Below are 15,726 nucleotides of genomic sequence, written 5' to 3' on the forward strand. Positions count from 1 at the left end.
GGGACGGTCACCTGACTGGTGTGGCCACGCAATGGGTTAGAAGGTAAGAAAATAATCTTTTGCACCCAGACCCGAGTTCTTGTTCAAACACATACGCTAAAAGCCATAAAACAACGTATAGACTGGTGGTATAAGAGAGCATATAGACGTGTCAGCTGAATTGTTTTGTCCTGCATGTATTGACCAGTTTATGGATGATGTGTGTAGGCATTGATGCATAAAGTGTGAATGCGAATACGACATGTATACAAGTTAGCACTAATCTGCTTTGAATCCAGGCCCAACCCTAAGCTTTACAAGAATCGTGCATTGGCGGTGATATTCACTACTGAACGACCTGATCCATCCGAGTTGTTCGCAGTGATCCACGTGGAGCGCATCACCGTCCCTTTGCAGTACCTTGTGAATCATGCGCTCATATAAAAAGCAGACGTAGAATATATCAGCAGAGCCACTATCCTTGGTTTTTGGAACAGCTGGGGAGTTGGACTGCTTGGAAAACGTCCGATACTGTTCTTCGCTCGAGAGCTTGAGCGTAAAGTTAGGAACGACTGCGCTAAAGTCTTGGGCTAAATACCCATATAACTCGAATTAATATTCGATTGGAGATGCTTGGAGATTGAGCCTACTGTGTTCAAACTGGTTTGGTTTGGTCATGTAATCTCCTACTATCTCAGCATATCGAATTATGAGCAACCCGTTCAATTGATAGAACCGCGCATCTGCAACCAAGTCAGCCAGCGCCGCTTCGAGGGTGCAGTATGGTAGAATCAGGGTTGGATGAAGTGGCAGAACTTGATATCCATTAAGATACCTAAGGATAATTGTAAACAAGTATGGATCGCAGGATACCTCCAGCTCTCGTGGGGCATACTGACCAGCCGGACAGATACAATAGGAAGTAAATGTTAAAAGTCACGTAGAGCTAGACGATATTGTATCTCAGCTCTACTATATGATAGTGAACTGAGGTACACAAAAATCGATACAGAACACTTTTATATGAGTAAGTCCAAACGTCAGTAAATACATGCGTAAGGATTACATATTGGATCCGGGAGACTGATATTTCAACAGTAAAGAGGTTTGGGGAATCAAACTCGATCTGCAACTGGGAAAACGTAGATGGTTTGTCTTCGACGTCAGGTCCCAGCGACCTCACACCCACAGTACAACTTTCGGGATTCAGCTAAAGTCCGAAGGTCTTTTTAGTTACCAGAGATTTTGCTTGCAATTATTGTTGGCATACAGAGACGCCAATCCCTCAGAGATACAAAACAAAATAAAACCATAGCTACCATACAGCCATTATTGGTTCTTACTTCCGGACAATCCGCGCTCTTGCGGTTCGCCGCATCATCCAACACCTACGATCTTTTCTCCAACATCATGCGCATATAGTCCAGCAATGTTCGGCCTTACTCACATAACTCAATGCAGACTACATGCTTCTATGTCCAAGTCGGGTAGATCGTCCAAGTCCCAGCAATCAATTTCATTAGATCCCGAGTGCATCAAGTCGACCTTTGCTATGAACTACACAGAGTCCGCAAACCTTAGACTGAGCCACTGGCTCTAGCCGTTCCCCTTTGCTTCTATATAACATATCCCCATGTTTGTTTATAGTATTGAGCGTCTTGACGTACTTGACCAACGTCTCACAAAAATCCAAAAGAAGCAAAAAGCAGTATATTCATTCACTATTGGTGCCGTACATCCGTTTATCTTTGCAGTCAGTCCCGTCCCACACCCCCTCACAGGCACTGAGAGTACCACTGATTCGTCACCTTGCACGTGTATGGAGCAACGCATGCTGCCGTCGTATACCCGTTAGTCCACCATCCCCACCTTCGCCCAGCCTCTTTACTCACAGTCGGTCCAGTAATCCTTGCCCTCCGCATTGTCCGTACCGAGGAACAGTCCCGGACGTGGTGTCTGTATCCGTCTGTCAGTCACAGCTCCGCCTAGCACTATCTGATGATTGCAACTCACAGGCCCCGGAGTCGTAGCTCCCGTCGTCGTGCTAGGGATCGGCGTCGTCGACCCGCCGCTGTACGTCGACCCGATGTCTCCGAACCGGATGTTCGAGAACGTCACAGACGCGTTCGGCGACTGCGACTCCACGTCCTTCGGGTCCCCGGAGCTCGTGGGGCACGACCCGCGAGCCACGCCGGGCTTGCTGGCGTCGCGGTCCAGCGGGTAGTTGCTGTCCAGCCACAGCATGTGCGCCGCGTGGTCGTCCCAGATCGACATCACCAGCACCACTCCGGCCTGGAACGACTTGTCCATCGTCGCCATCCCGCCCTTTTGCGCGTACACGTTCGCGTCCTCGAACACCGACTTTTGCGCTGCGCAGAACGAGTCCGTGATCGAGTCGTACTGCGTCAGACCCGGAATCGTCGACTTGGTGTTCTGGATCACCTTGCCGTCCTGGACGTACAGGCGCCGGATCTCGACCAGCTTGCCGTTGGCGGTGTTGTCGGCGGTGATGAACTGGGTGACGACCGTCATCTTCTTCTTGGTGTCCACGACCTTGCCCGGTCCGTACAGGTCCTTGTCGCCCATGCGGTACGGGTTCCAGTCGCATCCGGGCTGGTCGCAGTAGTCGGCGCACTGGGTGCCGGAGCAGCGAGTCTGGCCGGTGACGGTGCAGGGGTGAGGGGTGTATGCGTTGGCGATGGAGTTGGCCTCCCAGATGTCCATCTCGTTGCAGCATGTGCCGTAGTTTCCCTTGCCGGAGCTTGCGTCGGTGTCTGATCCGGTCCATCCGGCGACGTTGGCCTGGAGTGGCGTGGGGGCGAGGAGTGACGGGCGAGAGTGAGGGCGAAGAGTAAAATAAGTAAGTCAGTCAGTCAGTCCCAGTCCCACTCGATGCCTTCCGTCCACTCACCTCGCCGTTGATAAACTTGATGTCTCGAGGGCACTGCGCGTCGCAGTATCCCGTCCCGTACTTCGCACCCGCCTTGTTGTTCGCGTACTTCGACTTTCCTCCGTCCGCCGCCATCTCGCTAAAGTACAGCGCTCCGTTCAGTCCGCACGGAAGGTTCGACACGTCCACGTCGAACGTGAACTCCTGGTTCTTCAGCTTGAACATCTCGTAGTTCGTGTCGTCCGACGCCATCAGGTACACTCGCGATCCCACGTTCGAGTTCTCGCCCTTGGTCACAAACTTCAGCGTCAGCGCGTTGCCCGACGTGGTGATGCCGTAGGTCCCGGAGTAGTCGGCTCCGTCGACGGCGCAGTTCTGAGCGCACGTCACTCCATCGGGGCACACGGACGCGTCCCACTTCTGGCCGGTATAGCAGTTGGCGTAGCCGCTAGTAGTATGGACCCATCGCCAGTTGGCGTCGAGCACGACCTTGCCCTGAGACTGGGTGACGCATCCGCCGGACTTTGTGCACTTTTGCCAGGGAAGGGAGGGGTGGACCTCGGTCTTGAGGGTGCCGACCTGCTGAGCGTTGGCGGCGGCGAGGTAGAGCGGGATAAGAGCGAGGAAATACATGGTAGAAGTGAGTGGAACGGGAGTCCGATGCCACACTTCACTCCAATCCCTCCTCTTTTAATAAAACTTCCACAGAGAGTACACACTTAGTGGACCGCCGAGTGCAGCTAGACCATATTACTGTGTGTCTTGGTCGCACCGAACAGATATTGAGCCAAGAAAATCATTACTAGTGCCGTCCAACCAGATGCTCAAGTCTCAATAACCCATAGTCAAAAGAGTGCAATACCAAGAGAGCTTGGCGGGCATTCAAATACGGAGACTTCCCGACGAGCCTCCGAACACGAATTCAACATTCCGGTCCCAGCCATGATCAGGCGTAATTTTTGGAATCAACCGCATGACCAGTTTAGCGGTCGACTGAGTTTAGGGCACGGTCGACGCCAAGTCCTCAAAGGCCATGAGACGATGGCCAACCCCGAGTCATGTGTGGCCAAGAATTAGTCCGATAACATGCCTAAGCCATTGAACATTAGGTAGATATGCGCCATATCAGGGATAGGCCCCTCTAGATGTGCTGGCATGATGTGAAGGAAGCGATCATCACGTGCTCTTGGCATATAGCCTGATATATGCTTACGATCATACATAATTTAGACGATCTTATTCAAGTGTGCTGTCGTTACCGCACTATGCGTCCCTTTAATAAATCACATCCAATAATAAGGCGCTTATTCAAGTTCAAGCGTGGATTGTACAAAATAGGGCATACATTTTCGTAATGCAGATGTAAACTCGAGTCTATCGCTCTATCCTCGGACACCTCCAGTGGCGCCCGTAGCAGCGATCCGCGCAGCCGCATCAGCCTCGGTGTCGCAGGTGATGCTCGTGCCTGCCTTGTTAACAAGGGGAAGCGCGAAGCATTGCAGACCTCCGGAGCAAGAGGTAATCTGGAAAGATCCGCCAACGCATTGAGCGAACCCGCCCTCAACACAAGCCTGTTCACCGTCATTGCAGCTTGAAGAAGCGGTCAAGGTTTCGAAAGATCGGTTGAGCTCCTGGGCGTCTTTGCCGTTTTGCAATAAGAAGGGTTTGGCGGCATCGGCAGTTACAACCGGGGTGAATGCATCGGTTATGGAAGTACCACCAGTAGGAGCTGGGCTCCCCTCGGTGACGGTGATGGTGGTAATTTGAGTGCGGGTGACAGTGACGGTGCTAGATCCGTCCCCATTTCCATTTCCACTCTCAGGGTCAGCGTTGCTACCATTACCATTACCACCACCGTTATTGCCGGTGTTACCAGACCCGGGACTTTGAACAAGCTTGTTGAGCTGCTGTCCATCATCGACGGGCCCATCAGGGTTAGCAGGGCAAGAGCCTGCCGGGTTTGGCGCATTACCACCAAGAGGAATAGTTCCGGCTGCGAGAATTTCAAGTCAGCAACCACAAGAATAGACGCATAGAAGCACTGAAACCCACCAGCGCCAGCCTTGATATTTCCAGTGAAGGTATCCTGCTTAACTCCAGCAAATTGACACTGGAATAGGCCTTCAAGTTCTTTATTTTTAGGCGCTGTCTGGCAGTAGAGTGATGCCAGCGAATCCGGCTGAGAAGTATCAAACCAGGGTTAGATATTAATAAATAATCGAGATATAGCACCTACTGAGTTCCTCGGCTGTTGCCTGAAGATCTGCGCTAGTCGAATCATCTCAGCGTCATTGTCGAGGGACTTGGCGAGCGTAATCATCGCATCCGCCGAGTCCTGTTGGGCACACGCAGGCGGAGCAGCTAGAAGAGTTCCAGCAGCGGTCACGGCAATGTTGTTGCATTGAGCTCCACCTCCAGCCTGGTTGCAAGCCGCTTCCCATGGCTTGACAGCATCAATGGTTGTTTGGGCAATACGCTTGTGAAGAGGAAGAGCCGATGCGGAAACGGCGAGGAGGGCAGCAAAAGCAGTGAATCGGGCCATTTTCAAAAAAGCGAACAAAAAATTCAAGTGTGCAAAAAATAACGATAGTTGGACGCTGTCGAAGCGTAAGTTGATGTCGAATGAGTGGCGCACCGGGCGGGAAGAGACGTCAAGTCTCAAAGACAGACAGAAAGGGAGAAAACAGAAAGTAGAGCTGCTAGAGCCGGTAGAGGGCGGAGAGATTCGAGTGGTGAGGGATCGAGTCGGCTCGTCTGGGGGCATATATATCCTCCGCAGCCGAAGTCTACTATAGAACCGCCGGACAATATGCAACGACAACGGGCAGTGCCATACAAGGGTAAAGCCATACGAACAAGCAAATGGTCGAATCCAAACGCATATGGCGGTCCAAAGCGGCGTGCAACAATGACAATAGGGGTAATGAGGTGCATAGTCCCTTGTTGCTGATTGGCTCACATGGCCCTTTGTTAATTGGTCATCAGTAATGTAGTCTTCTTTGGCTGTAATCACAGGTCTACAAAGAAGTATTAGATCCTGTTTGAAATATAACGTACCAAGGCTCGTGGCGCACGACCAGAAGAATAAGCACGAGTGCACACCAGCTTGCTGGTCGACGGGGCCACCCGCGGATGTCACCAGATTTTGCCTTGTACAGAAACATATTAAGGGGTCACAAGCTCAGCAGAATGTTCCATACGCAAAGTTATCACGCGGTAGTGCCAAAGAGAATACGACCCCGAACATATCCAGGTTGCGAGGGAGGCTGTCGTCAATGTCGCGTAAACGTATAGTCACGTGATTTACCCCCTATTCCCTCTGATTACCGATTTGATTTGGCTCCTGGTTGACAGCCGCTAATGCCTGTCGAGTTCAGGCTTTCGCTTCCGGACGTCAACTCGGCTCGCACACACCATTGACGCCTTTCAATGTCCGTATCCATCCTCCCAAAATCCAATGTCGTCGAGGAAGCTACCTTTGTCGATATCGTCGACTTTGCGTGCATCACTTACTTGGGAGATGTTTTTCAAATAGCGGACCGAAGGTTCTTTGATGTACTTGACCTTATTCATCAACTGGCAAGCCACGAAGCCACCGCACCTGTGAGTCTGTATCTTGGTTGGGACCTGTGTCACTTGTGTGAAGGTAGTTTTCTCGAATTGTTTTATTATTTCGTTTCACTAATGTTCCTGGTCAGAATCTTCAGAACACGGCCTCGTTCGAACCAGGTGCCTCATGTACGCCAACGGAATCGAGTGGGTTGGAACAATATCGACACGAGGTATGTTGGTCGAACTACAGGGTAACACAATATACGTCGATTATGGCAAAAGCCGCATCGTATAACCCGCGAACACGAGCCCTGCCAACTTCAGATCCCATAGATTATAGATTCACTTATTCTACATATTTAGTACGAGCCATCTGTAGTTAACATGTAAACCCTAATATATATAGCTTGTCCATAGAATCGAGAACTCCAGAGAAATACTGCCTAACGACCTTGAGGTGCGTTTCCACCTTGAGTATACCACGGGTTGTAAATATGCTGTTGCCATTGTGACGTCCTGTTACGGCCCCATTAGTCAAATTTAATGAAGATTACAGGACAACATACGAGGCTTGTCTCTCCCACTCGTATTCTTCTTCTCTTCCCTGATTTGGGTCAAAATTGAGCTGTGAAACATATCCAGGAAAAGGAATGGCAGTATCACCACCGTAATACGCATCCGGGAGGTACGCGCTATGGGGGTATACAGCTGCTGGTACATTAGAAGGTGCGGTGTATGGTAGGACGAACGTGTTGTAGGCAGCTACTGAAAGGGATGGTGAAGAAGTAGCTGTACCAGCGACCATACCCGATACTTGTTCAGGCCCGTAACTTGGGCCACGAGGAGGATCATACGTGAAGTTAAATGGGTATGGTTCCCCAGGTCCGGGCATGGATCCACTATCTCTTCGGTTGGCGGGAGGTTGATCAATACTAGGGCTCGATCCTTGCACCTTATGCTCAGGCCTAAAGCTGTCCAACTTAACACCAGAGTGAAGAAATTCTTTCAATGTATCGCTGGAGCCAACTGACCGTCAGTACAAAATATTAAGAACAGGGTTGATAGGGCACGTACTGCCATCGTCCAGCAATGTAATACTTTGTCTCGGCCAACTCCAGTATGAGCATGCATGTCTTCAAGTTTGCCTCCTTTTCCACTTTAGGGTACCAGTCTTCGGTGGATGGCCATGGATCGCCTCGGTCATTACGAGAAGCTTTCTCTCCTGACAACAAGTCAAAGGTCAAGACCATGGCACTTGAAAAGGCGGCTTGAACCGTGACAGGTATAATGTGACATTCTTCACTTCGAAGTTGCAAATCGAGGAGCCTGGCACATTCGTGAGCGGAACGTCGGCATCTATTCAGACAGTTGGCTATGGAGATCGGACAACAACGATCGATGATAAAGTGAGTACCCTGGCTTGTGAAGACTTGAAATCACTCACCAGTCAACACAGACTCCTTGGTAATGAATTCTCTATGGATGATAATGTTGACATGGTGATAAGTTGACCATAAAGCAATTGCTTGCTCGACAAATATACCCGAGGCTGTCTCAATTCGAACTACCATAGATCGAGTTCAGTAAGATAGGCATATTCAGAATTAAATATAACGTACGGTGAGATGGTATAGTTTGCTTCCATTGCTCCAAGTGTCTTTGCAAGTCGACTAACAGCTCTCCCTCTTTTTGAGACCCAACCAGTCCCATTTGCCGTTTTGTTCGGTCAAGCGCGTACTGAACCCGGCTTATTACGGCAGCCAGTTGACGTTTATAAATAAGACGTACCAGGGTTTGAATGGCTCGCCCCAAGATTCGGGTGATCCCAATCAAGCCATTAAAATACGACAGACGTGATGGCTTTTCCAGATCCTGGGAGCGAGCGCCCTCGATTGGCCAGTCTTCATCGTCTATTTCGATTAGCGGTTCCAAGTCGGAACTAGAGAAGGTTAAATAAGTGGTCCTAATTATAGCTCCGGCCGGTAACTTACTCAGTATCCTGCATAGCAGAGGGTCTTCCAAGCGCCGCACTGGGACACAACACGTCAACCACGCAACGATCGATCCAGAAAAGATCAAGCTCACCAGATCATACGATCAAAAATCAGCAAAGTCCTACAAAAGCTGTTGAGCAAACTGATCGATCCAGACAGATAAGTGCCCAATCGGGCATACACGTGGTAGATTCAGGGAAATTGAGAGGACGGCTCCGGGGCGATGGAGGAGTAAATAATTTTGGGGGCGATCTAGGCAAGAGCCCTCTACCGCGGGACTTGTAGCAGCCGCAGCCCGGTTTATAAAATCCCGAAGGCTTTAGAAGAACACCCACTTACCAAAAAGCGCGCTTGTAGAGTTCATTCTCGATTGTGTCCCCTTCCTTCCTTCTGTGGGCTCCGACATCCTGCGCAAGGCGGATCCCAATTCCCAAAACGACCCATCCGGCGTAGTGTGTCGAGGTGCCATGAAGGAACATAGCTGAGAGCTAGGGACACGTTTAGGCCTACCAATAGACCACCACCAGTGACTTGGAACTTACAATACATATTTGGACGTCATATATACTCGGCTGAGCTCTGACAGCCCATGTTACCGGACCAGCTCTGCGAAAGAACTCATAGCCAGCACTGAGTGTCTGGCCTTGTATGAATACCCGTGGATCCGAACTCCAACGACTGGCGACCGCGCAAACGAGGAGCAAAAGGCGAGCAAACGTTCGACCCGTGGTGTCGGAAGCTAGGTGCGCCCCAGACAAAAGCCGGTGCTCGAACCATCCTCTGTGGAAGATGGGATAAAACGTGTTCATGTGTCGGAAGAACAAGTTGACAAGCGATCGAATCAAATCTGCCGGAGGAAGTTCTACGGGATCGAGTTCGGCGTCACGGCATCGCCTTTCAGGCAGCGGAGCTTCCCAAAATTCGTGTCTTCGTCGTAGGATTTTGCCACTCCCTGCCCAAGGCACGTACTCACGCCTTATTTCTTTTGCGTCTCGGAGTAGGATCTCTCCACTCGATGTACCATGGAAGCGAGGTTCTTCTTCTTTAGTTGAGGCCGTTGCTGACCAGTACATGTCATTCTTGAGCCGGGGTGCTTGTGCCAGAGGAGAGGAAAGTGTGACTTGGCGGACTTGTTTGAGGAGTGCTGGCGCAGAATTCAGCACCGGCGGCTCATTCTGAGCGGGAATATGTTGAAACGGCGTCGCCGCAGGGCTAGGCGAAGACTGAGGGGTTGAAGTGCTAGGAGACAGGTGAGTAAAGGTCGGTTGCGGTGGTGGTAAAGCGGGAAGTTGTGCCAAGGTCTCCAGCTCCCGGTTCAAGTTTATTCCTGGAAGAATCTACTCCTTCCTCAATCAATATGGTTTTTACCAAATATAAACATCCTCACATGTTTCAGCTTGCGCTCGAGCTCCCCAACCCGATTCTCGAGGTATGACACAAAACTGCAACAACCATAAGCAGAGCGCTTAACATCAACTTAATTCCCACTCACGAAGGGGAAGGCGGAGAGCGTCCAAACGGTCTAGGACCAATGACCCAGGTGCAATTGGTGGCGGAAGCTTTACATTGTCTGCAGCGCTCTTCAACCGAGTCGGGCGCGAGGCATTGTACCTAACGGCTATGATTACTCATCGCCGGGGATGGCAGGCGGAGAGCACCGACATACCTTGTTCAGCCGACACTGGTCGCACGTGGCTTGTTCAACCTTTATCTTTAGGCGTCCATTCGGTTTCCGGCCTGGAGTCGAATGCATCGCTGGTGCCAGAAGAAAGGGTTGGTGAGAGCCTGATCCGGAAGCGATCCGCGCTTTTGATCGAGGGACGTAAGGTGTATGACCCCCGTGCGATATTATACTAAGACAGGTATTTGTTATTTCATATTCCCATTCCCAGGAGGTTGGCTCGAGATGATGCCAATCATACTAACATCGTTGTTGGAGCCTTGCTGTCCGACGTTACCGTATGTCAGGACCCATGTCGTTACAGGTCTGGTGGTAGTCAAATTAAGTAAGATCTATCGAACCATAAGCCAGAAGTCCTTGATTAGAGCATGCGACATATTGCGAGATATATTGTATTCATTTTTCATGAGGTCTAGAAAATATCGATAGCATCTTTCTGTGCTATCCCGGTAGGCATGTATGATGCGAATTGTTTAAAATAGCATAAATATGTGTTCACACGACCATAGAGCAGTAGACGCAAATACCGAATAATCAGTTTTAGCAGAACCACGGGCCAAGAAAATCATTCGGATCACGAAAAAAAACTTGGGCTAGCTCCAAGAGCAAGTTCCATGCTACAAGACCGAAGGGCTGGGCTGAATATCGGACTATTTACAGCTTCGCTGGGCGCTAAGTAGGGGAGCGTCATTTCCCCGAACTTTGGGCGATTTTGTTGGTGCAGGCTCATGATGGATGACCAGAGGACAACCTGGCCAAGACAAGACTTGTCCCCCGGTGAAGTTCCATGCATGCGCAATTGGGGTATTGGCGCCTAAGTGCAACCATTTTGAAGATATAGGCCCCAATAGCTCATGAACATGCCCAAACAAGGAGCACTGAGTATTTCATATAGGAAGTATCGGAGGCCAGAATTTAACTTCGAAAAGAACTCGAGAGTGCGAGCTCGCAGACAGAAGTCACGAGCAAACAGAGTACAAATAAGTGATACAAATATGACACATCAGCCGCGAAGCGCTGGCGTCCAGGGGTACCTGCACTTGGCGTTAATCACACTGGTTGACTTGTGTGGTCAGCCGATACCTTGAATCCTCCACGCCTATTCTCGGATAAGCTCGGAGGCTCGTCGGCCAACTGCTCAAGTAATAACACGCTCGCCAAGTGGTTCTTGGGTAGCCACCGTAACACAACCATACATCCACCAGTATTCACACTGTACTTGGCTCAATATCGACGCGGCTCAACTCTAGTCAGCGTTATAGAGGCCATGATGACTTTGATGAAGACAATACCGCGCATTCACCGTCGTGAGATAGTATAAAAAGAGGAGGAAGTGGAGTGAAGTGTGGCATCGGACTCCCGTTCCACTCACTTCTACCATGTATTTCCTCGCTCTTATCCCGCTCTACCTCGCCGCCGCCAACGCTCAGCAGGTCGGCACCCTCAAGACCGAGGTCCACCCCTCCCTTCCCTGGCAAAAGTGCACAAAGTCCGGCGGATGCGTCACCCAGTCTCAGGGCAAGGTCGTGCTCGACGCCAACTGGCGATGGGTCCATACTACTAGCGGCTACGCCAACTGCTATACCGGCCAGAAGTGGGACGCGTCCGTGTGCCCCGATGGAGTGACGTGCGCTCAGAACTGCGCCGTCGACGGAGCCGACTACTCCGGGACCTACGGCATCACCACGTCGGGCAACGCGCTGACGCTGAAGTTTGTGACCAAGGGCGAGAACTCGAACGTGGGATCGCGAGTGTACCTGATGGCGTCGGACGACACGAACTACGAGATGTTCAAGCTGAAGAACCAGGAGTTCACGTTCGACGTGGACGTGTCGAACCTTCCGTGCGGACTGAACGGAGCGCTGTACTTTAGCGAGATGGCGGCGGACGGAGGAAAGTCGAAGTACGCGAACAACAAGGCGGGTGCGAAGTACGGGACGGGATACTGCGACGCGCAGTGCCCTCGAGACATCAAGTTTATCAACGGCGAGGTGAGTGGACGGAAGGCATCGAGTGGGACTGGGACTGACTGACTGACTTACTTATTTTACTCTTCGCCCTCACTCTCGCCCGTCACTCCTCGCCCCCACGCCACTCCAGGCCAACGTCGCCGGATGGACCGGATCAGACACCGACGCAAGCTCCGGCAAGGGAAACTACGGCACATGCTGCAACGAGATGGACATCTGGGAGGCCAACTCCATCGCCAACGCATACACCCCTCACCCCTGCACCGTCACCGGCCAGACTCGCTGCTCCGGCACCCAGTGCGCCGACTACTGCGACCAGCCCGGATGCGACTGGAACCCGTACCGCATGGGCGACAAGGACCTGTACGGACCGGGCAAGGTCGTGGACACCAAGAAGAAGATGACGGTCGTCACCCAGTTCATCACCGCCGACAACACGCCAACGGCAAGCTGGTCGAGATCCGGCGCCTGTACGTCCAGGACGGCAAGTGATCCAGAACACCAAGTCGACGATCCCGGGTCTGACGCAGTACGACTCGATCACGGACTCGTTCTGCGCAGCGCAAAAGTCGGTGTTCGAGGACACGAACGTGTACGCGCAAAAGGGCGGGATGGCGACGATGGACAAGTCGTTCCAGGCCGGAGTGGTGCTGGTGATGTCGATCTGGGACGACCACGCGGCGCACATGCTGTGGCTGGACAGCAACTACCCGCTGGACCGCGACGCCAGCAAGCCCGGCGTGGCTCGCGGGTCGTGCCCCACGAGCTCCGGGGACCCGAAGGACGTGGAGTCGCAGTCGCCGAACGCGTCTGTGACGTTCTCGAACATCCGGTTCGGAGACATCGGGTCGACGTACAGCGGCGGGTCGACGACGCCGATCCCTAGCACGACGACGGGAGCTACGACTCCGGGGCCTGTGAGTTGCAATCATCGGATAGTGCTAGGCGGAGCTGTGACTGACAGAGGGATATAGACACCCACGTCCGGGACTGTTCCGGTACGGACAATGCGGAGGGCAAGGATACACTGGACCGACTGTGAGTAAAGAGGCTGGGCGAAGGTGGGGATGGTGGACTAACGGGTATACGACGGCAGACATGCGTTGCTCCATACACGTGCAAGGTGACGAATCAGTGGTACTCTCAGTGCCTGTGAGGGGGTGCGGGACGGGACTGACTGCAAAGATAAACGGATGTACGGTGCCAATAGTGAATGAATGTACTGTTTTTTGCTTCTTTTGGATTTTTGTGAGACGTTGGTCAAGTACGTCAAGACGCTCACACTATAAACAAACATGGGGATATGTTATATACAAGCAAAGGGGAACGGCTAGAGCCAGTCCGGCTCAGTCTAAGGTTTGCGGACTCTGTGTAGTTCATAGCAAAGGTCGACTTGATGCACTCGGGATCTAATGAAATTGATTGCTGGGACTTGGACGATCTACCCGACTTGGACATAGAAGCATGTAGTCTGCATTGAGCTATGTGAGTAAGGCCGAACATTGCTGGACTATATGCGCATGATGTTGGAGAAAAGATCGTAGGTGTTGGATGATGCGGCGAACCGCAAGAGCGCGGATTGTCCGGAAGTAATAACCAATAATGGCTGTATGGTAGCTATGGTTTTATTTTGTTTTGTATCTCTGAGGGATTGGCGTCTCTGTATGCCAACAATAATTGCAAGCAAAATCTCTGGTAACTAAAAACCTTCGGACTTTTAGCTGAATCCCGAAAGTTGTACTGTGGGTGAAAATGTAGGACAAGGCGTAGTTCATTTGTACTAAGCGCTAGCTGAGGTAGGCGGAAACCTCGTTTCAGAGACACGGACAACTTGATGATTCCATGGGTTTGCCACATCCAGAACGCTGGTGTTTCACAGATTTGGTCAAAGAATTGTTGGTGTTATTATCGCTGCATAGATATAGGTTACCCGCGTTTCTGGCGCAGTTATTGTTCTCTCAATGGTCAAGTTTCCTGGTATGCGATCATTGATCATCAAATCTCAACTGAACGCCGCTTCGCTCGGCTCGCAGAGTACCGCGCCGTGGTAACTGACAGATCCGGTGAATCTCGGTGAGGACTATGTTTGGTATTAATACTACGTTTGAGTGATTGTGACTCACATGGACGTCCAAAACAGATGAACCCCTAGGACCAATTTCTGTGTTCACTGAAGCTGCTCATCGCCCTGAGATCCTACCCTACATGTTCGATGTAATCGGGTTTCGGCTAGGCAGCTTTCTCCTCCCATTTATTCCTGATACAAACAGCTTCCTGTGATTCTGGAGAATATACAGCAAATTAATTTGATAGATTAGCTCAAATAATTAATCCTTAGTTCTGTTAGTACCGCATAGCTTAGTTCACACTGAAAGCCAATCCGACTTTCCCCCGGCTGCTTGTGGTACATTTCTTGTGAGTTGGCATAATGTGCGCTACTGCGATGCATCAGGGCCATTATCCACCGAGAATTCTCCACTCTCATCACAACTGCAACAAGACGCATAAAGCACCGGGTAGGACATACAAGTGTTCGCCTTTAACACCGCTTCACCACAATGTCACTGGAACCAGGCCGCTACTTTATTCAGAGCTTAAAAAACTCAAGTTACTTTGCCGGAACGGGTCCTGTTCCTCCCGTGTGGCCGCCGTACCCTGAACCTCTAAGGCTTGTGGAAGGGTTTATCAAGGTCGATTCATTGAATCCGTTTGTCCTCCGGATCCTAGCTTGCTATGATACATATGTAGGATATATTCGAAGTCAAATCTGATGGAGATAACAAGTACACAATGAGGGTGCGCAGCCTCTGGGTTGGTTATGACGGAGATGCTGTGCGTGCATCATCCTGCTCCTGTACATGCGGCTAGTTAATTCACTACTTAGAACGTGAAACTTGTTGGACAAGGCGGAAATCCTGTGACATGGTCCGTGGGAAGCACGAATGGCGAAGGACAGTTCCGGTAAGTATCATTTATCACCTGAGAAGTTAGTCCCAACCAATGGCTAATATGGCTAATATATTACCCAGCATTAAAGTTCCCAATTCTAACAAGGCTTGGACAGTTTCTAGCGAAGGCTATTACACTCCGGTAAGCTCTCGAATCCTTCTTGCTCCTTTTCGTTTCAACTTGAACCATACACTCATGGCCGATTATCAACATCAATAGATTCAACTCGAGGAAGAGAACGGCACCGCTCTTCAAGAGTGGAAGATCTATCCTATAGAATAAGATCTTTGTATTGTCCACTTTGGTCTAGTACAGTGACAATATAACGTCAAGCTTTAAATGACGTTAGCAACTGATATACCATAAGAGATACTCAATCAGGGGTAATAGGTAGGAAACAATGATTAATAGTCGGGGTAATATTCTACGTCAAACCTACCAGTGAACTTTATTCACTGCAACTTGTTCCATTCATATATGCACAATCTAGTTCTTAGTCTCCGAGCATGTTACACTATTGATCGGCTGGCCAGACCTTGTCAAATCTTACCTCCCAGCATATTAAATACACTTGTGTTGCAGCACCTGAACTCTGTATACCACCGTTATCAGGTTGTAGCCTTCCTTATGGCTTGATATCATTGCTTGGACGTGCCAAGAACACTAAATGCGTGCATATGTGTTAATTCAAAGCTAACTGTATGTATTTTG

The 15,726-nt window shown here is 50.6% G+C and overlaps 5 protein-coding genes across 5 annotated transcripts; 2 read left to right on the top strand and 3 right to left on the bottom strand.

The window, feature by feature from the left end:
- Window positions 1-1,754: 1,754 nt before the first annotated feature.
- Window positions 1,755-3,502, bottom strand: RhiXN_10345 (beta-1,4-D-glucan cellobiohydrolase; the record flags this gene model as incomplete). Its single annotated transcript, XM_043330161.1, has 4 exons — window positions 1,755-1,813; window positions 1,872-1,935; window positions 1,993-2,781; window positions 2,891-3,502. 4 exons carry the CDS (start codon window positions 3,500-3,502, stop codon window positions 1,755-1,757), a joined length of 1,524 nt encoding a protein of 507 aa, XP_043184258.1.
- Window positions 3,503-4,251: 749 nt separating this feature from the next.
- RhiXN_10346 (proline-rich family protein) lies at window positions 4,252-6,375 on the bottom strand (the record flags this gene model as incomplete). The annotated part of the gene is made up of 6 exons (XM_043330162.1): window positions 4,252-4,862; window positions 4,922-5,048; window positions 5,106-5,886; window positions 5,944-6,018; window positions 6,070-6,135; window positions 6,197-6,375. 6 exons carry the CDS (start codon window positions 6,373-6,375, stop codon window positions 4,252-4,254), a joined length of 1,839 nt encoding a protein of 612 aa, XP_043184259.1.
- A 489-nt stretch (window positions 6,376-6,864) lies between these two features.
- RhiXN_10347 (Fungal specific transcription factor domain) lies at window positions 6,865-10,168 on the bottom strand (the record flags this gene model as incomplete). The annotated part of the gene is made up of 13 exons (XM_043330163.1): window positions 6,865-6,937; window positions 6,988-7,437; window positions 7,496-7,793; window positions 7,866-7,985; window positions 8,041-8,158; window positions 8,210-8,360; window positions 8,413-8,451; window positions 8,507-8,536; window positions 8,755-8,903; window positions 8,958-9,752; window positions 9,803-9,857; window positions 9,908-10,026; window positions 10,082-10,168. The coding sequence occupies 13 exons, from the start codon at window positions 10,166-10,168 to the stop codon at window positions 6,865-6,867; spliced, it is 2,484 nt and encodes an 827-aa protein (XP_043184260.1).
- Window positions 10,169-11,475: 1,307 nt separating this feature from the next.
- On the top strand, window positions 11,476-13,193 carry RhiXN_10348 (beta-1,4-D-glucan cellobiohydrolase; the record flags this gene model as incomplete). Its single annotated transcript, XM_043330164.1, has 5 exons — window positions 11,476-12,087; window positions 12,197-12,898; window positions 12,953-12,983; window positions 13,041-13,104; window positions 13,163-13,193. The coding sequence occupies 5 exons, from the start codon at window positions 11,476-11,478 to the stop codon at window positions 13,191-13,193; spliced, it is 1,440 nt and encodes a 479-aa protein (XP_043184261.1).
- A 1,431-nt stretch (window positions 13,194-14,624) lies between these two features.
- On the top strand, window positions 14,625-15,297 carry RhiXN_10349 (peptidase inhibitor i66; the record flags this gene model as incomplete). The annotated part of the gene is made up of 5 exons (XM_043330165.1): window positions 14,625-14,756; window positions 14,815-14,898; window positions 14,951-15,027; window positions 15,096-15,156; window positions 15,235-15,297. The coding sequence occupies 5 exons, from the start codon at window positions 14,625-14,627 to the stop codon at window positions 15,295-15,297; spliced, it is 417 nt and encodes a 138-aa protein (XP_043184262.1).
- Window positions 15,298-15,726: the final 429 nt, after the last annotated feature.

This window comes from Rhizoctonia solani, chromosome 11 (assembly GCF_016906535.1).
Source record: "Rhizoctonia solani chromosome 11, complete sequence".
NCBI classification, from domain to species: Eukaryota; Fungi; Basidiomycota; class Agaricomycetes; order Cantharellales; family Ceratobasidiaceae; genus Rhizoctonia; species Rhizoctonia solani.